The sequence below is a fragment of the Sciurus vulgaris genome (assembly GCF_902686455.1).
Source record: "Sciurus vulgaris genome assembly, chromosome: 11".
Classification (NCBI taxonomy): Eukaryota; Metazoa; Chordata; class Mammalia; order Rodentia; family Sciuridae; genus Sciurus; species Sciurus vulgaris.
Genome location: NC_136472.1, coordinates 109880930 through 109904581, shown reverse-complemented (window position 1 = coordinate 109904581; position 23652 = coordinate 109880930). Strand labels below are relative to the sequence as shown.

Genomic DNA, 23652 nt, shown 5'->3' with positions numbered 1-23652 from the left:
TTTTGGGGTAAAATAGTCTGTAAATTGTTTTTAGGTCTACTTCATTTTATAGTATTATTTAGGTTAGAAATATCTTTATTGATTCTATGTTTTGATGACCTGTCTATTGAAGATAATGATATGTTTAAATCACCCACTATTATTCTGTTGGGGTCTGAGACTTAATGTCATGGAGTATTTTTTTATGAAATTGGGTATGCTGACACTTGAGTCATAAATATTTACTATCATAATAGCTTCTTGTTGGATTGTTTCCTTTTAGAGGATATAGCAAACATTTTTGTGTCCTCTGATCAGTTTTTGCTTGCAATATGCTTTGAGAATATCTACTCCTGCTTGTTTTCAGGGTTCATTTGCATGGATTGTTTTTTTCTATCCTTTTACCTTCAGCTTGTGTCTTTCCCTGTAAGTCTTTTATAAGCAGTATATAGTTGGAGCTTGTTTTATGATCCATTTTTCTAACACGTGTCTTTTCATTGATGAATCAAGACCATTAACATTCAGCATCAGTATGGATATGTGTTTGTGGCATCCTGCCATTTTGATTTTTTTGCTATTTTTAATACTGTCTTTATTCTTGTTTAATATTTTACTCTTTTGTTCATTTCCCCTAGTTGGGGGCTTTGGTATTTCTTTTCTAGTTCCTCTAGGTGCAGTTCATCTTCGAGTATTCTTTAGAGTGCTGGCCAGGCAGTCATGAATTTGTTTGTCTATTTTTATTATGGAAAGTTTTTATTTCCTCCTCAAATTTGAAATGAAGCTTTGCTGGGTATACTAAACTTAGCAGGCAGTTGTTTTCTTTTAGATCTTGGAATATCTCATTTTATCCCCTCCTTGATATTAGGATCTGAATTGAAAAATCAGAATGAGCCTTGTTGGCTTGCCTCTAAGTATGACCTGATGCTTTTCTCTTGCCATTTTTAATATTCTTTCCTTATTTTCTGTTAGGCATTTTGATTACAATATGTCTTGGAGAACTTCTCTTTTGGTTAGGTCTGTAGGGGGTCCTGTTTGCATCCTGTATGTGAATATCTATCTCATTTCTGATATGGGAAAACTTCTCTGTAACTATCTCATTGAAAATGTCCTTAATGACTTTAGCTTATATCTCCACGTTCTCTTCTGTCCCAGTAGTTATGAGGTGTGGTCTCTTACTATTATCCAAGAGTTCCTGTATACTCCAATCATGTTCTATTTTTTCCCTTTATTGTATTCTGTATACTCAAAATCATGTATCCTGTCATCAAGGCCTGAGATTCTGTCAAGGGCTGAAGGTCTATTTTCTATGTAATCTAATCTGCTGGTGATCCTTAAAATGAATTTTTAATTTGACTCATTGTGTCTTTCATTGCCAGGAGTTCTGACTGGTTTCTTTTTAATATTTCTATTTCTTTATTTGAGTAGTCTTTCATCTCCTGCATTGGCTCTCCTAAACATTCCTTACATTTTCTTTTAAGCCCATCTAACATTCTACTAATAAGTTTTTTGTAATCTTCTCAGGAATTTCATCCATTTATCAGTGGGATTCTTTGTTGAAGGGTTCTAAGTTTTTAGGGGAGATTTGTTTGCCTGTTTCCTCATCCTTTCAGAAGTCCTGGATTTGCACATCAATTAAGATGGATTCCCCTTCCAGTTTTATACACAGGTTCTTAGGTGTGTAGGTTTCTTTTTTTCTTTCTTTTTTTTTTTTTTTTTTTTTTTTTTTGTTTAATGCTAGGATTTCCCTCTGTTTTTGAAATATGTGTGGATGTCAGGGGTGGGTACTGAAGTTCCCTTCTGGTTATTCCCCCTGGGGTCCTGGTTTTTGTTTCGGTGGTTTTGTCTCCCCATTTCAATGAGTTCAAACTATGTTTAGGCTCAGCTGGGGTAAGATCTTGTGTTGGGAGAGATTCTCTGTTGTTTGGATAGTTTATAATTCCTCAGCAGCTGGGTCTCTACTGTGGAAAATTGTGTCATGATCACTTTCCAGCTCCTGTTACAGCCAGGGGTAGCTAGGAGTAGCCCTGTCAATAACTGATGTATAAAATGATCTGTCTAGAGTCAACTTTGACATATCTAACATTAATTGCCACCTCACTGAGAAGTTATCTTCGCCCATTATGAGTCTGATGCTGCGGGACTTCTATGAGGTGCTCAGCTGGAAATTTGAATAAAGTTCTTATGGTCTTGGATTTCCCCTTTTTCCAGTAACTGTGGTTGATGAAGGGGAGGGGATGCTGGTTCTGCTGACTTTAAGTGTTCCATCTTTGTCTTCCAACTGCTATCAAGTTAACATCATTAAAATAGATTTTTCCTTAATGGCTCATTCTTCCAGGCTTCAACTTCCCCTCAAAAGCTGACAGATTTTGTAGACCCTCCTTAGCCTGCAGCTAGTTGTTTTAGTGTTTAGCTCAGTGTTGACAATAGGTATTGAAGCTACTTGGCCATGCGTGAAGTAGAAATATTTTATGATTTATGTTTTTTTTTTCACTTATTCTCCACTCGTACTCTCGTTCCTCTTTTCCCACAGGCACATATTCCACACTGCTTATTCCTCACAGTGTTCAGTTCTGACTCAACACGTATACACGGGTGTGGGTGTGGCTTTGAAAGATACATAGTGAAGTGATAATGTATGGTGCACATTTAATGTATATAAGGTTTTCATTCAAAATTGTTTCTGGAATCTAATCACATTACTGTCTGTAAATCTAGTTCATGATGTCTAGTTCATGAGAGCTCATATATTCCAATGTATAAATATACAAAATTTAACTTATTCATTCTCATAAGTGAACTGTATCCATTACTTTCCTAATATTTCGAATAATGTGGTAGACACTTTCATACATATTTTCAATGTATAGACTGTTGATTTTTCTATTGGGTCTACTACTATATATTTTATTATTTTTAGTAATAACTTTTATATTCTAGGTAATGATTTCTGTGTTCAGATGATGCATGTAATTTATCCAATTTTTTCTGTTCCCATGATGTTCTTTATAAAAATTTTCATTTTGAAGTAAAAACACTTTTTCTTATATTTTGAACCTTGAAGTCGTAATTACGAAATATTTCCTAATTCAAAGTCAGAAAAAACCCTAAATTTCTTTGTAATGCATTTGTGAGTTATGATATTCCTATTTAGGACTTTTATTCATTTAGACTTTTAGTATTCAGCATGGGATCGAAATTTTTTTTTTTTTTTTGCAATATACTAAACAGTTTTCCTGGTTCAAATTACTAAATACAATTTTATTTTTCCTGATTTTACCACCAACATAATACACTGCCATATATAAGCAGAACTGTTCCTAGGGGAATCTATTCTATTCTATTGGTTTGATATTAAACAGAAATGATACAATTTGTTAGTATAATTTGTGCTAGAGTTAGTAGTTTTTAAATAGTTCCTAACTACTTACAGATTACTATCTTCTACAAAAATTTAGAATCAATTACTCAGCTTCCATCTCTCCCACCCGAGAGAATCCTTCTGAGAATAAAATTTAAAAGATAGTTTTAAAATCATATTTAAGGAGAAATATCAATTTTACATTGTCCTCTAACATATCAAAGCTGAATACCTTTTTATTAATTCACGTCTTTTAAAATAGTCTTAAAGGAGTTTTTAAAATGCCACCATCAAATCAGAACTTTTATCCTATTTCATTTTCTAATAATTACAATTGGTATAGATAAGCACTAATGACATCATAATTTACCTTTGTTTTCAGCTCCTGATATCTTAATGCCAGTAATTTTCTAATAAAATTTTCTTTTCAAACAGTCACATCTACAGAAAACAAAAATAAAGAAAAAAATTTTTTAAAGTCATCAGTAAGCCTCTTCACTTAAAATTTTTGAAACCTCAAGGTTTCATTGTTCCTTGATTGGTTGGTTTGATTTTATTGCTCTGGACCTCTAATATGTTGAACATTAATTCACTTGTTGGTGGCCAACATTCTTGTCTTCTTCCTGACTTTGAATTTTATTTATCTGTACATGTTAAATATTTGTGTTAAATAAATAAATAAATAAATTGAATGCTTTCTTGACAGTGAAATTCCCATCAAGTAAGTTTGAAAACAATGAAAAATCACAAGGTTTGTCTTTAATCCATTAAGATATAAACTATATTGAAAGATTATTCTCTCTTGGCCCATCTTTACAATCCATAAGCCACCATGATAAACACACACACACACACACGCCCACCTGTAAATTTTCTTTGTATTTACATATCTCTATATAAATATATACATCTGGAGAGAGAGAGAGAATTTAAAGGCCATGTTCACGAGTGCAGTCTTTCACTTTTCCTATATTGCCTTATCAAGTTTTAGTATAAAGTGTTTCCTCATTATACAAGTTAATAATGTTTCTACTCACAAATAAAAATTCTTCAATCTGTAATGTTAGGAACTGGGCAAAACAGAAAGATGTTTTCATCATGATTATATTGTCATTAGTATTTTACATACTGGGTAGTGATTTTCTATCCCACTTCTCTATCACATAGTGTGTGTACTTTTGCTTTCATAGAAAAAAGATATACATGAAAGGATTCCCATTTAGATTTTGTATATTTGCATCTCTCTCTTTCTTGCTGGGTTCACCCAAAGGTCTCTCAATTCTCTAAGTTTTCTCAAAGATTGAAGGTAGGGTCCCTTCACCTTTATTTCAGTTGTATGTCATTTCTTGGTTTCCAGTCTCCTTTGGTTTACTATGCCACTTTATTAACAACCACCAAGGTTTTACTGATTGATGGTGGGCCACACGGCAGTCAGGCAAGTATTTCTGGACTGCTTTGCTTTAAGCTCTACATATGTTCTTACATGTGAGGCAGCTGACAATCCCTGATCTATAACCAGTGTTCTCGACCTTCTGAGCACAGGATGTCTGTGAAGTGTTTGAAAAACACACACTCCAGGACAGCACATTTAGTGACTATGGTTCAGTTGACCTGGACAGCACCCTGAGAATCCATACTTTGAGAAAAGCTTGGCATTTGCTTCTGATTATCAACAAGATTCAGAAACCACTGAATTTGAGCACCTATAGTACACTGTCCAGGGACAACTAAGGTTGTGGTGATTCTAAATGAGAAGTTAACAGATGTTTAGTTTGTCTGGAGAAAAGAAGGAGGTAGCCACCAAAGCAGGAAGAGGAGAAAGCATTAGTAAAGAGCAAGAAGTACAAGCAAGGAAGGTCAGCTCCTAAAGAGAAAAGCAGTTTGTGTTGTCAAAATAGAGGGCACAGGAGGAAGTAGAGAACGAGGCAGGGAAAGGCAGGCCAGAGCATCAAGCCCTGTTAAGATTGCACTTCACCCCAAGAAGACAATGAAGGGGAGTAAGGAGGGAGAATAGGTGAGTAGTTTTGCTTTAAAATAACTAACTTAGCTACAATGGAGAAAATTTAAAATGAAGAGAAAGAAGGACTATCCTCATGAAGCCTGAAGAACTGCTTCACCCTTGAGGAAACTACAATCCAGGAGACAAATGATGGCAGCTTGAACCATGATAAGCTGGGGAGGAAAAGACAGTTAAACATGGGTAAAAGTGTATGGAGGAGGAACCAACGGAAATGAGCTACTGGAGGTAAGGTCTATCTGAAAAGGAAGAACAAGGGAACCAGCATCAATTTTTTTACTCATATGTATTGTTTGAGCTATAAATCTAAGATTTAATATGTTTATTCATAATTGCTCAGGCAGTCTCTGAATTATTGACATAAAAATATAAATGGTTTCAACTTTATTCAGAATTGTCAGAAGGTTTAAATAATATTGATAACAGGTGAACTCAAGTTCATTATAAGTAAAAATTATTGGGAACAAGTTTATTGAAGAGAATGTCTTGTTTGTTATCATTTCAGCTTTGGTCTGCTATAAATGTACCCATCTGCTTATATCACTGCAGCATCTCCACAAACTCTTCATGTTCTGAAACAAAAATGAGCCCTGTAAAGACACCAAGAGAGACTCAGCTGAGAATAGGGAAGATCCTGGGAACACTAAACCAGCTGATGCCGCCCAGACCCTTCACCCACGTGAACACCACCACCAGCGCCACACACAGCACAGTCTCCATCCTCAACCCCAGACACACATACTGCCGGGGGGACCAGCTGGATGTCCTGTTGGAAGCCAGGGACCACCTGGGACATAGGAAGGAATATGGAGGGGACTTCCTGAGGGCCAGGATGTCCTCCCCAGCCCTGAAGGCAGGCGCCTCAGGAAAGGTGACAGACTTCAACAATGGCACCTACCTTGTCAGCTTCACTCTGCTCTGGGAGGGCCGCGTCTCCCTGTCTCTCCTACTCATCCACCCCAGTGAAGGGGTGTCGGCTCTCTGGAGGGCAAGGAACCAAGGCTACGATAAAATTATTTTCAAAGGTAAATTTGTTAATGGCACATCTGAAGTCTTCACTGAATGCAGCCTGACCCCGAACTCTAGCACTGAACTATGCACATACCTGTATGGGAGAGACCAGGAAGCCTTCTACTGTGAGAAGCCTCCACACATGCCCTGTGAGGCCCTGACCCATGTGACCACCAAGAACCGAGAAATTTCTTATCTTACTGTCAAGGAAAAAAGCCTTTTCCATAAGTGAGTATATTTTTTTAATACAATGAGAAGTGCCTCCAAGCAGAGCTACATTGCCCGTCTCTCTATTTATCCTCTCAGATGCTTCGTCCACTCAGGGTTATGATCAGATTTGTGATGTGATATTTTAATGGCACCAAGTGTTCATGAGTCCACACCATAGTTTGCATTGTGATTGATATAATCACAAAAAGATGGTTACACAGGAAGAATTCAACAATATACATGCCTATACATGTCTGTGTCAATCAGGAATGTTATTATAGACATATATTTTACAAAATACACTCTATGGAAAACTATTTCGCTATGTGTTCATAGATATTCCACTCAAAAAAAAAAAGATTCCTTATTAATGTATGATATCATCATGCTACTTCACCTCCCATATTGTATTCCACAGATGGTGCCTTTTAAATATCTTTATTGTTCATTCCTCTCCATGCCCAGTGCTGCTATTCAAGTTGAGACCACCATTACCTCACCCACATGACTGTAATGGCTTCCCACCTGGTCTCCCTCCCTTCATCAATCATACCCTCCTTGAACCCACTCTGCATTGAACCCAAGCAATCTTTATAAAAAGTCAGCTCCTTTGGGTCATCTCCAGTTGACCTCACGATCAGAGATGCCACAGTGTACACTGCTCAGGGCAGAGGCGTCCCCCTCTCCACACTGTGACCATCAGTTCCTGGAAGCCCTGGTTGAACAGCCTCCTCCTCAGTGCCCACATTAGCCCTATCAGTCTTGGCTGCGGCCACACCATGCCTTTCTCCTGCTCACAAACAGATGCTCATTCCCTGGTCTCCTTGTTCCCCACTGAGATGGAAACAAAATTCTTCATTGCTTAGAATAAACTATCAGGTATTTTTCATGGGCCTCTTTGAGTGTTTGCAAATGGAAACTATTATAAAAACCAGAACTATGAGCCAAGCCACTGAGACTCATATCAGTATCAGAGTTTTTTGTTCATTTGCTAATTTTCCATAAGTCTCAGTCTACTTCCTTTTCACTTTCCATTCTGCCAAAATCTATTCTCCTACCCTATGGAGACTTAATTTCCCTACATTTGGTGACAGTGAAATGCTTGATTCTGAGCAATTCCTTTCTTAGCAGTTTTCAAAGTCAAGCTTAGAATTTTTTTTCCATACACTTTTGAAACTATTTGGTTAGAAGAGGTAGGAGTAAACATTGAACACGGAAAAATAACACACATTCCAGATGCTTACGCAGAGACCCTGATCTACAATGCACGACTTACTTCTGAACAAATAAAAGCACAGTTGGTTTTCTTTTCCTTCCTTTTTGTCTCCAATGGTGCAATTCACCAGATCTCTGCCTCCCCACTAACCATTCTCATGCCTAAATCCCACTAAGGATCATTTACCTTTCCATGGATTTGGATCTAAAGAGAACAGTGTACCACTTATTTCTGTGGTACCAGGAATCTGAGTCTTCATCCTTCCTTTGACCCCTTCCTGCCTGCCTCCGTTTACGCACACACATACACAGGAGATAAGCAGTGGGCTTTTAAGTAGGAAAATTCAGGTAGTCTTTCATCAAGTGGAGGAAAGAAATGCAATGTACACATAGAGTGTACATTTATTTATTCACGCATCAGGTTGAACATTACTTTCTGCCAGTCACATTGATGGATATTTAGGGTACAACAGTGCATACATATATGCTTGCTCTCTCTCTCTCTCTCTCTCTCTCTCTCTCTCTCTCTCTCTCTCTCACTCCCTCTCTCTTTCTCTCTCTCTCTCTTTCCTTCCTGGTTACAACCATGTCCTGAGCTGCTTTCTTCTGCCATCACCTTTTGTCATGATGTTGTCTCACCTCAGGCCCAGAGTTATGGAGTTGGCTGACTATAATCTGAACCTCTGAATCTCTGAACCCATGAGCCAAAATAAACATTTTTCTCCTCTTAAAAAAATAAAGTGTATACATACAAATACATTACCTTTCTTCACATGATCCTCGGAAAGCATGTATGCAGGAAAAACTGATGGTAAACAGCAGGAAACATATCTAAAGAGGAAAGCAGAGGCTCTGTGATGAGGGGTCTAGGTGCCATGACAAGGAGCCTGAAGTCCTTAGGTAAGGCAATCGAGGGTTCTAAACAACAATGCAGTTGTGTTTGCAATTGGAAAGGCTCTAGAGGGTGCATTGAAAAAAGTAGGTGGGATAAAACTCAGGCCAGTCAACTAGAGTTTCACAATGATTCAAGAAAAATATTATATGAACTTGAATAGGTGACATCGAAGAGGATAGAAAACTTGCGGATTTGATAAATATTATGAATCTAAGATTCTAGGACACGACTATTGCATGCGAAAGATAAGAAGAGCTGCCCCGGACTTCAGGTATTCTCCATAGGACAGAAAGCCTTCCAAAATCCTACTTCATTTATAATACCCAGTATATCCAATGTTTATAACAAAATACATAGTTTTTAAATCATTAAAAAATTAAAATTATCCTGTGCTATGTGGACACACAACAGGCTAATCTATGGTCTTTTATTTTGAAGGTCCAAAGTGGGAATTGAAATGATGAAAGATCTTAAAAATATTGATGTCTCCCATTGTAACAGTAAGTCTGCTTTTATTCTGCGGTGGATGTATTTGCCATGTGTCTTATGCAGAGAAAATTTATCAGTATTAACTCTATCAGTTAATAATAATAATAATAATAATAATAATAGGCAACATAATTTCTAGCAGGTATGCGTGATCTCCATCTTTTTGGAAGTTATAGAAGAAATCAATTCAAGGAAATTAATTCAAACGTTGTTTATAACAGATTTCTTCTTAATTTAATCTAAAGGAAAAACTATTAGTAACCTATATTCATCTCCGAGAATCTGAGGTGCTGTGTAAATGTCTTTGATGGATACCCATGACTTCAGAGTAGAAACACTCTGCTTTGGTTCTTCATCTGTTGGGATAATCTCCAGCTTTTAGTTGGTACACTTAGTAATTTCATATGGAGCTTCCACCTTATGAATTGTTTCAATGGATACAAAGCAATGTTACATATGAAAGAATAATATTTATAATTATTTCTACCTTAGCTTTTTTGTTGTTGTTGTTATCTTTAAAATATCTGTTTATTTTTATTTATTAAAAACCATAAATTTACATAGGGCAATGTTGTTTGATTCATTCTGTTATTTTTTTGCTTTCCCCCCCACCCCTCCCACCCCTCTTTTCCCTCTATACAGTCCTTCCTTCCTCCATTCTTACCACCCTCCTTATCCCTAACCTAAACCTAACCCTAACCCTAACGCTAACCCCTCCAACCCTCCATTATATGTATTCATCCACTTATCAGCGAGATCATTCGCCCTTCAGATTTTTGAGTTTGGCTTATCTCACTTAGCATGATATCCTCCAATTTCATCCATTTGCCTACAAATGCCATAATTTTATCATTCTTCATGGCAGAGTAATATTCCATTGTATATATATATACCAGAGTTTCTTTATCCATTCATCAATTGAAGGGCATCTAGGATGGTTCCACAATCTGGCTATGGTGAATTGAGCAGCTATGAACATTGATGTGGCTGTATCTCTGTAGTATGCTGATTTTAAGTCCTTTGGGTATAGGCCAAGGAGTGGGATAGCTGGGTCAAATGGTACTTCCATTCCAAGCTTTCTGAGGAATCTCCATACTGCTTCCCAGAGTGGCTGCACTAATATGCAAATCCACCAGAAATGTATGAGTGTACCTTTTTCTCCACATCCTCGCCAACACCTATTGTTACTTGTGTTCTTGATAATTGCCATTCTAATTGGGGTGAGATGAAATCTTAGGGTAGTTTTGATTTGCATTTCTCTTATTACTAGAGATGTTGAACATTTTTTCATATATCTGTTGATTGCTTGTACATCTTCTTCTGTGAAGTGTCTGTTCATTTCCTTAGCCCATTTGTAGATTAGATTATTTGTATTCTTGGTGTAGAGTTTTTTGAGTTATTTATAGATTCTGGAAATTAGTGCTCTATCTGAAGTATGAGTGGCAAAGATATTCTCCCCCTCTGTAGGCTCTCTCTTCACATTACTGATAGTTTCCTTTGCCGAGAGAAAGCTTTTTAGTTTGAATCTATCCCAGTTGTTGATTCTTGCTCTTATTTCTTTGGCTATGGGAGTCATGTTAAGGAAGTCTGATCCTAAGCCAACAAGTTGAAGGTTTGGACCTACTTTTTCTTCTGTAAGATGCAGGGTGTCTGGTCTGATTCCAAGGTCCTTGATCCATTTTGAGTTGAGTTTTGTGCAGGGTGAGAGATAGGGGTTTAATTTCATTCAGTTGCATATGGTTTTCCAGTTTTCCCAGCACCATTTGTTGAAGAGGCTATCTTTTCTCCATTGCATATTTTTGGCACCTTTCTGTCATATGAGAAAATTGTATTTATTTGGGTTTGTGTCCATGTCCTCTATACTGTACCATTAATCTACCTGTCTATTTTGATACCAATACCATGCCATTTTTGTTACTATTGCTTTGTAATAGAGTTGAAGATCTGGTATTGCGATACCCCCTGCTTCACTCTTTCTACTGAGGATTGCTTTACCTATTCTGGGTTTCTTATTCTTCCAGATGAATTTCATAATTGCTTGCTCTATTTCTGTAAGGTACATCATTGGGATTTTAATTGGAATTGCATTGAATCTGTAGAGCACTTTTGGTAGTATGGCCATTTTGACAATATTAATTCTTCCTATCCAAGAACATGGGAGATCTTTCCATCTTCTAAGGTTTTCTTTAATTTCGTTCTTTAGTGTTCTGTAGTTCTCATTGTAGAGGTCTTTCACCTCTTTTGTGAGATTGATTCCCAAGTACTTTATTGTTTTTCAAGGCTATTGTGAATGGGGTAGTTTTCCTAACTTCTCTTTCTGAAGATTCATCACTTATGTATAAAAATGCATTGGATTTATGGGCATTGATCTTGTAACCTGCTACTTTACTGAATTCACTTATGAGTTCTAAGAGTTTTCTGGTGGAATTTCCGGGTTCCTCTAAATATATAATCTGTCATTAGCGAACAGGGATAGTTTGAGTTCTTCTTTTCCAATTCGTATCCCTTTAATTTCTTTGGTTTGTCTAATTGCTCTGGTTAGAGTCTCAAGAATGATGTTGAATAGAAGTGGTGAAAGAGGGCATTCCTGCCTTGTTCCAGTTTTTAGGGGAAATGCTTTCAGTTTTTCACCATTTAGAATGATATTGGCCATGGGCTTAGCGTAGATGGCCTTCACAATGTTAAGGAATGATCCCACTATCCCAATTTTTTCCAGTGTTTTGAGCATGAAGGGATGCTGTATTTTATCAAATGCTTTTTCTGCATCTATTGAAATAATCATGTGATTCTTGACTTTTAGTCTGTTGATATGGTGAATGACATTTATTGATTTCCTGATGTTGAACCAACCTTGTATCCCTGGGATAAAACCCACTTGATCATGGTGCACTATCTTTTCAATATATTTTTGTATGCGATTTGCTAAAATTTTGTTGAGAATTTTTGTGTCGATGTTCATTAAGGATATTGGTCTGAAATTTTCTTTCCTTGATGAGTCTCTGTCTGGTTTAGGTATCAGTGTGATATCGGCTTCATAGAATGAGTTTGGGAGGGTTCCCTCCTCTTCTATTTTATGGAATACTTTGAGAAGTAATGGAATGAGCTCTTCTTTAAAGGTTTTGTAGAACTCAGCTGAGAACCCATCTGGTCCCGGGCTTTTCTTTGTTGGTAGGCTTTTGATGACCTCTTCTATTTCACTGCTTGAAATTGATTTATTTAAGTTATGTATGTCCTCCTGGTTCAGTTCAGGTAATTCATATGTCTCTAGAAACTTGTTGATGTCTTCGAGGTTTTCTGTTTTGTTGGAGTATAGATTTTCAAAATAGCTTCTAATTATGTTTTGTATTTCACTCATGTCTGTTGTGATATTTCCTTGTTCATTCCGAATTTTAGCAATTTGAGTTTTCTCCCTCTTTCTCTTTGTTAGTGTGGCTACATTTATCAATTTTGTTTATTTTTTCAAAGAACCAACAATTTATTTTGTTAATTATTCCAATTGTTTCTTTTGTTTCAATTTCGTTGATTTCGGCTCTGATTTTAACTATTTCCTGTCTTCTACTACTTTTGATGTTGGTCTGCTCTTCTTTTTCTAGGGCTTTGAGCTGTAGTGTTAAGTCGTTTATTTGTTGATTTCTACTTCTTTTGTTGAATGCGCCCCATGAAATAAATCTTCCTCTAAGTACTGCTCTCATAGTGTCCCAGAGGTTTTGATATGATGTGTCTTTGTTCTCGTTTACTTCTAAGAATTTTTTTAATATCCCTCCTGATGTCTTCTGTTATCCATTCATCCTATAATAGTGTATTATTTAATCTCCATGTATTGGAGAAGTTTCTGTTTTTTATTCTGTCTTTTATTTCTAATTCCAATCCATTATTATCTGATAGAGTACAAGGTAGTATCTCTATCTTCTTGTATTTGCTAACAGTAGCTTTGTGGCATAAAACAATGTCATTTTAGAGAAGGATCCATGTGCTGCTGAGAAGAAAGTGTATTTGTTCTTTGTTGGATGGTATATTCTATATAAGTTGGTTAAGTCTAAATTGTTGATTGTGTTATTGAGATCTATGGTTTCTTTATTCAATTTTTGTTTGGACGATCTATCCAGCGGTGAGAGAGGTGTGTTAAAATCGCCTAGTATTATTGTGTTGTGGTCTATTTGATTTCTGGAATTGAGAAAGATTTGTTTGACGTCCATGGATGAGCCAATGTTCAGGGCATAAATATTTATGATTGTTATGTCTTGCTGATTTATGCTTCCCTTAAGCAGTATGTAATGTCCTTCTTTATCCCTTCTGACTAGTTTTGGCTTGAAGTCCACATTATCTGAAATGAGGATGGATACTCCAGCTTTTTTGCTGTGTCCGTGTGCATGGAATGTTTTTTCCCATCCTTTCACCTTTAGTCTATGGGTATCTCTTTCTATGAGATGAGTCTCTTGCAAGCAGCATATTGTTGGATTTTTCTTTTTAGTCAAATCTGCCAGTCTATGTCTTTTTATTGATGAGCTCAGGCCATTAACATTCAGGGTTATTATTGTGATATGATTTGTATTCCTAGTCATTTGACTCATTTTTGTTTTTTTGACATGATTTGGTTTCTCCTTTATTTGGCTATTCCTTTAGGCTAGTTCCTCCCATTACTGATTTGCATCATTGTTTTTCATCTCTTCTTCATGGAATATTTTGCTGAGAATGTTCTGTAATGCTGGCTTTCTTTTTGTAAATTCCTTTAGCTTTTGTTTATCATGGAAGGATCTTATTTCATCGTCAAATCTGAAAGTAAGTTTGCTGGGTATAAGATTCTTGGTTGGCATCCGTTTTCTTTCAGGGCTTGGTAAATGTTGTTCCAGGCCCCTCTAGCTTTTATGGTCTGGATTGAAAAATCTGCTGATATTCTTATTGGTTTCCCCCTGAATGTAATTTGATTCTTTTCTCTCACAGCCTTTAAAATTCTGCCTTTATTTTGTATGTTAGGTATTTTCATTATAATGTGTCTTGCTGTGGGTCTGTTGTAATTTTGTATATTTAGAGTCCTATAAACCTCTTGTACTTGGTTTTCCATTTTATTCTTCAGATTTGGGAATTTTTCTGATATCATTTCATTGAATAGATTGTTCATTCCTTTGGTTTGTTTCTCTAAGTCTTCCTCAATCCCAATAATTCTTAAATTGGCCTTTTCATGATATCCCATAATTCTTGTAGATTCTGTTCATGATTTCTTACCATCTTCTCTGTTTGGTCAATTTTGTTTTCAAGATTAAATATTTTGTCTTCAATGTCTGAGGTTCTGTCTTCCAGGTGTTCTATCCTATTGGTTATTCTTTCTATGGAGTTTTTAATTTGGTTTATTGTTTCCTTCATGTCAAGAATTTCTGTTTGGTTTTTTTTTCAGTATCTCTAACTCTTTATTGAAATGATCTCTTGCTTCCCGTATTTGCTCTTTTAACTGTTGATTGGCGTGATCATTTAATGCCTGCATTTGTTCTTTCATCTCCTCCTTCAATGCCTGCATTTGCTTTTTCATCTCCTCGTTTGCTTCCCTGATTGTTTTAATTTGTACATTCTGAATTCCCTTTCTGACATATCTTCTGCTGTGCTGTCATGGAGTTTTATTGATATAGTATCTAGGTTTGTTTGGGACATTTTCTTCCCTTGTTTTCTCATATTGCTCAGATGTCAGTGGGACTCTGTGATATTGCAGATTTCCTCTATTGGCTTATAGTGTCCCTGTAGACTTCCAGTGTATCACTTCCCAGCCTTCAGTAGCCTGAAGTCTTGGAGTAACTTGATAATGCAGTACTTCCGAAGAAAGCTGTCCCTAGCCTGCTACTGGTTCCAGGGCTTGGAGGTGGCTCTGTGTGGAAAGGCTCTCACTGGGGGGCCTGCTCCGAGAAGTTGGCCATGTGGGAGGAGCCCACTGCTGGAGTGCTCAGGGCTGCCTGGAGAAGACTCTAGCTGCCATGCCCTACTCTAATAATCCGCCCGAATCCAGGCCTGCCACCCGGGCCGAGCTTCACCAGGTGGGGGAGACTCACCCTGTGGTTCTATTTTAGTCTGAGTTTCTCAGTGCCTCCCCTTCTTGAATCCTGGGTTCTGGAGCGACTAGAGATGCAGTCACCCTCTAGTCCGCCATCTTGGATCACCCTGTTGAAAAAGCCTGTGGCTGGAGCGGGGCAGGGCCGCCTGGAGAGGTCTCTGGCTGTCCTGCCCTGGTGCCAGAGGCTGCTTGTGGGTCGGAGGTCTCCACTGGCTTGGGGACTTGTGGCTGGCTCTGTGAAGAAAGGCTCTCATTGGGCAGTCTGCTCCGAGAAGATAGCCTAAAAAGGCATTTCCTGCCGGAGGGAGCCGGGCTGCTTGGGGAAGTCCCTGGCTACCCTGTCCTGGTCTCTGAAGCAGCATGTGGGTGGGCCGGAGCTCACTGTGTGGTGGCTCAGGGACTTGGAGCTGGTTGTGTGCAGAAAGGCTCTCACTGGGAGGCCTGCTCCGAGAAGCTGGAGTATCTGGCCCTGTGGGAGGAGCCCACCACCAGAGTGCTCAGGGCTGCCTGGGGGAGACTCTAGCTGCCCTTTCCTACTCTAATAAGCCACCCGAATCCGGGCCTGCCGCCCGGGCCAAGCTTCACCAGGTTGGGGAGACTCACCCCGTGGTTCTATTTTAGTCCGAGTCTCTCAATGCCTCCGCTTCTTGAATCCTGGGTTCTGGAGCAACTGGAGATGCAGTCACCCTCTAGACCGCCATCTTGGATCCCCTCTACCTTAGCTTTAAATAATTGTATATAAAGCCTGTTATTGGTAAAATTGACAACTCATGATTTATTGCTAATATTTATTCATTGCTTCAGTAATTGTTTCCTGAGGGTCTAACAGATATGAGACATTTTGAGTCAATTGAGAAAAATTAATACTTAGTAAGTTTGTGATCTAAAAAATTTTAATCTGCCAACTTTGTGAAGAAAGCAAAATGCAGAAGGAGTTACATTAACGTTAATATCTAGTAAGCCCTGAAGAATATCTGTAGTCAGAGAAAGAGGTGAGAGAGAAACCTCATAAAGATCGTGGTAAGAGTTGTCAGATTTAAGTAAATAATACAAGAAATCAGTTAATTTTGAGCAGATTCTAATAGCCTATCTATTTATACATTGAGATAAAGGAAATGTTAAATGAGACATACACGAGAAAAGTCTTCCTTGCTAGAAGTTATTTAATCCTCTCTCCTGGATTCTTTAACGTGGCAAGCTTTTTTATGTGATTCATGAGAAAAGTTATCCAGACCTAGACCTTGTTCAATAGGCCAATGTGGTAAGTACATAGTGGAATTGGAAGATGCTAAATCATGGAAGTTCTCAAGTCGAATGCTAAAGATTTCAGTGTTTATTTGGTAGACTTTTGAAAATTTCAGAGATCAGCTGAGGAAAAGTGGTATGCTCCCCTTGTATTTCAAAAAGCAAATTCACCAAGTGAACAAAATGAGTATGAACTACACAAAGAGAATTTAAAATGTTACTAAGGGACAGAACATAAAATTTATACATGGAAGAAAGTATGCTGTTTCTGGATGGGATGAGTTCATATTGAAAAGATATTCATTTTCTCTGCATTAGTTTCTTCATGCTGCTATAACAATGTGGCTTTCAGTAAGAAGAATGTATTACCTAAATGTTATTCTTCCAAAGCCCAATATCAGTCTCACCAAGCTAGTCAAGATAGAGCAAACCTGTATTCTTTTCTGGAAGTGTAGGGAAGAATCTGTTTCTTTGCCTTCTTGACTTCAAAAGGCTGCCCTCCTTCTTTGTAACCCCATCTTCCTCATCAAAGCCACAATAGTGGGTCAAATACTCAGGTTACAAGTTTCTGATCTACCGTCTGCCTCCCTCTTTCAATTTAGAGGACCAATGATATTAGACTGGACCCCCTCCCCCAGATAATCCAGGATTGTTCCCATCTCAAAGTCTATACACTTAGTCTATCTGGAAAAACCTTTCTGCCATGGAAGGTAACAAATTCACAGGTTTGAGGAATTATGACCTGAATTGGGGGGAGCACAATCTGCCTACTACAATCTCTAATCAAAAAGATGCACAATATGAACTGTATATTGCTCAAATTATTGAGTCCATACTAAAATTAAATTATGTAATAATAATCATAAGGAAAAAATTCTCTGACATATAAATATTATACAGCATATGCTTTTCAATAATAAGCTCAAAGGCTATCTTCTTGGATATACCAGTACATTATTGGGATGGGGAATACTTAGTAATTGTGAGTGTTGAGTTTCTGGCATTATGGTATTTAAGCATCCAGGATGCAGTGTTATCAAGCCTCCTAGAAGACCAAACATGTCACAGTAAAATCCCAACATAATTATAGTATTAGGAAAACTCATTTTGATAAGAAAAATCACCAGGATTTAAGAGATTTTTCAGGTGCATTTTCTAATTCTGCCACCAGCACCATTTTGCCACTTCCTTGTCAAATTACAAATATAGTTGTCCCTTGGTATTTGTGGGGGTTTGCCTGCAGGACCCATGAGGGACATCAAAATTGACATCAAGATGCTTATCTTTCATATATAATGGCAAGGTACTTGAAATGAACTACAACATCCTCCCCTATACTTTAAATCATCTTCAGAACACTTATATTACCCAATACAACAAAACTGCTATGTAAATACTTGCTATGCCATATAGTTTAGGAAACAATGGAAAGAAAAATTTGTATGTGTTTAATAAGATAAAAAAAAAATTACCTGAATATTTTCCATCCATGGTGGATTGAATCCATAGAAACAGATCCCATGGATACAGAGGGCCAACTGTACAGTACAACATGTAAGGAAGTACTATTTTATGGACATAGACAACCATAGACTGCAAGGCCTATATGGAGCTAGGGAAGGAAGGTAAAGCTCAGACAGCTGTTAATCCCATGCTATCCATTCCCTTCTCCCTCTTTAGAAGAGAAACCATTAGTTAAGCTGAACTCCTGACCACTTTTCCTTGTGTCTACTTATGGCCACATTAAATTTTTTCTAGGAGTATGAATAGGAATGGTTTGGGAAATTGGTAGGTAATATCTTTAAAGGGAAAACAACTTGCCCTCCTCATCCATTTGTCTCCTTCCCCATAGCTGAACTGTCAATAAAATGAAGCTCAGTGATAGAGTCCTGACCTAGCATGCAAAGGCTCAGGGGCCTGTTCCACACGCTGAAAAAATCAAAACAACAACAAATAAAACTAAAATATGAGGCAATGACTCAGCAGTGGCTCAGCAGCGTAGCCAATGGCAAGGAAACATGATGTCAGACATTTGAGGACCTTCGTTAGAGCAGGCAGAGTTGGTGCTCTGCCACGTGGGATACCATAGAAGGTAGACCATGAGAGAGCCTGCAGTTCTAGGAAAACAGTGTAATATCACAGAATATTGATTTCTGTGGAATGCTGCAAATCACCTTTAGCAAGGTACTATTAAAAAAAAAAGCATTAAGTCAAGGTAGGTATTTCATACTGTTTGAGGTTTTCAAAATATTTTGTCATATTTTAAGCCCTGGAAAATTCACAATTCCTTTATTGATGGAACAATTAAAAATGATTCAATAACAAAGAAACCAACTGGCAATCCAGTAACACCATTCAGGAAACAGAATGAAGTCACTACAAAATCAGAGGAATGGCAAGGGAAAAAAGGACATTGAGACTTAGCTAATGACCACAGGTGGGAGAAAATGAATAGGGACAAATCAGCATGACTCAAAATCTCTCAAAAGAATGAGTAGTAGTGCCTAAAACAAAGCTCATGGTCAAGAACTACCTCTAGTAAGAGAAGACAACAGGAGGAAGAGAGAAAGAGATCAGGAAAGAAAAGGACCAAGAAAGAAGGCTGGGTGTTTAACACATACCACTAACATCACTCACACAGGATCTCTGCTACCAGAGAGAGAAAAGAGTGCAGAAAAATGCCAAATTGGAATGAAGACTCCTGTCCCTGGTGGATACACTTTACAAGGAAGGTGGATAACAACATTTTGTGACCAGATTCAGCTGGATACAAATAAGACCAACGGCTGCTTGAAAGGAAAACTCATTTACCTCCTGGGAGACTCCACGCTGCGTCAGTGGATCTACTACTTACCCAGAGTTGTAAAAAGTATGTAGTTACTTTATATTCTTTTGGAAATTCAGGCTGATTGTAAAGTACTTTCAATGAGGTCTCCATCTATTCTCACTTAGGCTGGGTTTTTAAAAATTATTTCATTTAGCTTTCTAGAGTTGAGTCTTAATTTAAAATCTATTGTATTCTCTCATAAGAAACGCTGTTTCTCCTTATAAACTCCAATGAAAACTTCACATTTTGATTGACATTTTACACATGTGAATTGGTAATTTACTCTAGAAATTAGAATGCTCCTGGCAAAAATATTTCAGGTAGGTATTGTAAATGATACTGTGAATATTCTTTTAAAAAGCACTAATATTATTTTTAGTTAAAACCTGTGTTTCTTTTTTTTTAATCAGCACTGAAATTTTTTGATCTTCATGAAACTGGACCTTTTAAGAAACATTTGCTTCTGGATGCTGAACAACATATTCAAATTCAATGGAAAAAACATGGCTATCCTTTTGTCACTAATCATCTCTACTCTGTGATAGATGAAGGTTTTATCCCTCAAGAAATTGACCGACTATCAGGGGATAAAAACACAGCCATTGTCATAACCTTTGGCCAACACTTCAGACCCTTCCCCATTGACATATTCATTCGCAGGGCCATCAGTGTTCGAAAAGCTATTGAGCGACTCTTCCTAAGAAGCCCAGACACTAAAGTGATCATTAAGACAGAAAATATCAGGGAGATGCACATAGAAACCGAGAGGTTTGGAGACTTCCATGGGTACATTCAGTATCTTACCCTGAATGACATTTTCAAAGACCTCAATGTGGGTGTCATTGACGCCTGGGACATGACCATTGCGTATGGCACTGATAATGTCCACCCACCTGACGATGTGATTGGAAATCAGATTAACATGTTCTTAAACTACATTTGCTAAAGCATAAGTATACAAAATCACTAAGAACAAATTTTCATATCCCTTGTGTATTATCAATGAAATTTTATTCATTCTAAGTACTAAGAAAACCAAATTTAAAAGAATGTCCATGGGATTATTTGTGGGACACTTAAGGACAATAGCATGGAGATCAGCTGCAAAGCCAAGAGAGTGAGATGTAAAGAATGATCATACCACACCTGGAGCTTGTCTGTGTGTAATAATAAATATATTTTAGATATAATTGGGTTATGATTTCTGTTACTCATGGCTAAACAGTAAGATAAAAGGGAATAAGCATGCAATTATCATGATGTTCTAAAATAATCACCTAACTTTCTCTGTAAAGGTATAGAGAATAAATATTTTGGAATCTGAAGGCTATCCTGCCCCTATCACAACTGCTTCACTCTGCACTACAGTGCAAACGCAGTCACAGACAACATGTAAAAAATGAGTGTGTTATATTTTAATAAAACTTTATTAATGGACAAGGAAACTTGTATTTCATATAATTGATACATGTCAGTAAATAGTATTCTTCTTTTGATTCCCCCCACCAACTACTAAAACATGCAAAAACCATGTTTAGATCACAGAGCCCCCCCAAAATGTGGTGGACATATTTAGTCCCTAGGCTTACTTTGCTGGTGCCTGATTTAAAAGAAAAAAATTGGTAGAATTGATCAAAAATTCCTCTGAGATTGAGGGGAAAACTAGTACAAACTAGAAATAGAAGAAAATTCCCATTAGTAGAGAAAATATGTGTACCAGAAAACTATAAGCAACATCGCTTTCCTGAGTGAAGCCCAACAGACATTTCTTAGTAAGTCAGATAATGGTTGTGAGAACCTCTTACTAGCTCTATCTACCTGTGAACTTCAGTACATGTCAGAAAGGAACAGAGTAACTGCTCCTATTTCATCATTTCCTAAGGAAAAAACAAAGAGCCTAAGTAGAAGAATTTAGAAGGTGACCTAACACAAATTCAATATATAAAACCTAACAGCTTCTCTAACAATAGAAATAGATATTAGATAACAAAATTAAAATTTCATGGTATCTCTGTGTAGATATTGTGCATATCTTTCATTGTATTTAATCCTAGATTTTGTCTCTTTTATAGCTCTACTATTGCATTTTTGTAAAACATTTTATTTTTACAAATATGCAAAAAACTTGAAAGTACAGCTCAGTAAACTATCAAAAATAAATACCTGAGTAACCCAATGATTAGAATTAAATGCAGCAGAAGATGTATAAGATCACAACATCACATCAAACTGAATAATTAAATAGTCCTATAGATTAAATACAATTCTTATCAAAGTCTTAAAAGATTATATATGTGCATGAGGTTGTATGTAATTTGATGATGTGATTCCAAAATTCCTTTAAAAATGTAAAGGGTTAAAAATAATCAAGATACTTCTGAACAAGAATAAAAAAATTTACTTTTCCAAACATGAGTATTATCTTAAAGCTAGAATCATAACGGTACGGCACTGGTGCAGTGAAAAAACAAAGACCAATGAAACAGGATCTAGGGAGTAGAAGAGGCCCTGCAAATACAGTTGCTCCATGACACATGGAACAATGAGGAAAAGACAGTAATTTGAATAAAAGTTTTGGGAAAATAGGATAATGATATGTAAAAAAAAAAAAAATTGAACCTCTATATTACACTATTCACAAAAAAATAAATTAAAGTCCAGGGAGATCACAGACCTAAGGTAAAGCAAGAGTAAAGCTTATTAAAGTGTGCATCTCACACCATCTGTGGTAAAGTCAGTTCTTTAAAATACCTAAACTTTCTAGGAGCCATGCCTGGTCATACTGCACAGGACTGGTACACAGCTTGGTCACCTTTGACTCTCTACTAGAGTTTGACAGCACCTCACCTACCAGTGATCCTAATTCATCACTCACTCTCTTGTGTGCCATGGTGATGCCACATTCCTATAAACGTTTCTAAACATCGATTCTAAATTTCTACACTTCTATACTCATGGATCAGTAAAAAAACAGATCACAAACTTACCCATCTCCTTACACCTCAGTGAGAGACACAGTGAGAAACGATTCTTAGACCGTTGATAACAACATAGAAAAATATGGTCATGACTTCAAGAGAGAGTATGCTTTTTTAGACTGAGTTCAAACAAAAGGGGAAATACTGGTTAGTCTTAATACAGTAAAATTAGAAACTACCTATCAAAAGATATCATTAAAAGAGTAAGAAAAAACTCAAAGCTATGAAAAGATATTCATAATAGAATAAAGGACTCTTTTATCTGTTTCCATACTGATAATGTGAAATCCAGATTAACAGATTGGACTATGTATATAAAATATTTTACATTGCCCCCTAAAAAATACAGCAAAATATAAATGGCAAATAGAAACGCTTGCGATCTATATCCTAGACAATAAATTAACATGCTTAATATATAGAAAGCTCTTAATTAAAAAAATCCAGGGAAAGTGCTGGGGAGTGATATTGGCCAAATTATATTGTTATAGTGTGTGCATGTATAAATATGTAACAACAAATCCCATCATTATATATACCTTTCTACAGTTTTCTAATGTTCTATAGAGTTCATTGTAGAGGTCTTTCACCTCCTTGGTTAGATTTCTTCCTAGGTATTTTACGGTATTGAGGGGCTAGATTGAATGAAATTATTTTCCTACTTTCTCAGAAGATTCATTGGTGGTATATAAGAAGAAAATCTATATTGATTTTGTAACCTGCTACTTTGGCAAATTTGTATATTAGCTCTAGCAGACTTTTGGAAGAGTTTTTGTATATTGATTTTATATATCACTTACTCATGATGTATAATCTGTTGAGCATGATGTCTTAATATTTTATTAAGAATTTTTGCATGTAAGTTCATCAAGAATACAGATCTATAGCTTTCTTTCCTTGATGTGTCCTCATCTGGTTTTGGTATGAGTGTGATACTGAATTCATAAAATGAATTTTTTTAAATGTTCCATTCATTTCTGTTTCATGGACTAATTTGAGGAATATTGCCATTAGTTCTTTAAAAGTCTGGTAGAATTCAGCTGAGAATCCATCTGATCCTTGACGTTCTTTGTTGAAGGGCTTTTTATTACTACTCCTATCTCATTATATGTTATTGATCTGTTTAGGTTGTCAATGTCATCTTTTTTATATATTGGTTCTTTGTAGTCATACATGAAAATAGGATTCATTCTAACATATAAAAGCATGGGATATAATTTTTTTTCTAATTCAGATTCTATTTTGGCAGATCATATGTGTCTAAAAATGTGTTTATCTCTTTTAGGTTTTCCAATTTTTTGGAAATAATAGTACAGAATGATCTGCTACATTTCTGTCATGCCCGTGGTGATTTCTCCTTTTTCATCTCTAATTTTTTTAATTGGGGTTTC

At 36.7% G+C, this 23652-nt stretch overlaps 1 protein-coding gene across 1 annotated transcript; it reads left to right on the top strand.

The window, feature by feature from the left end:
• Window positions 1-5961: 5961 nt before the first annotated feature.
• LOC306640031 (NXPE family member 1-like) lies at window positions 5962-20229 on the top strand (the record flags this gene model as incomplete). Its single annotated transcript, XM_079103872.1, has 4 exons — window positions 5962-6593; window positions 9124-9185; window positions 19113-19325; window positions 19694-20229. Exons 1-4 carry the CDS (start codon window positions 6010-6012, stop codon window positions 20227-20229), a joined length of 1395 nt encoding a protein of 464 aa, XP_078959998.1. The 5' UTR covers window positions 5962-6009.
• Between the last annotated feature and the right edge of the window lie 3423 nt (window positions 20230-23652).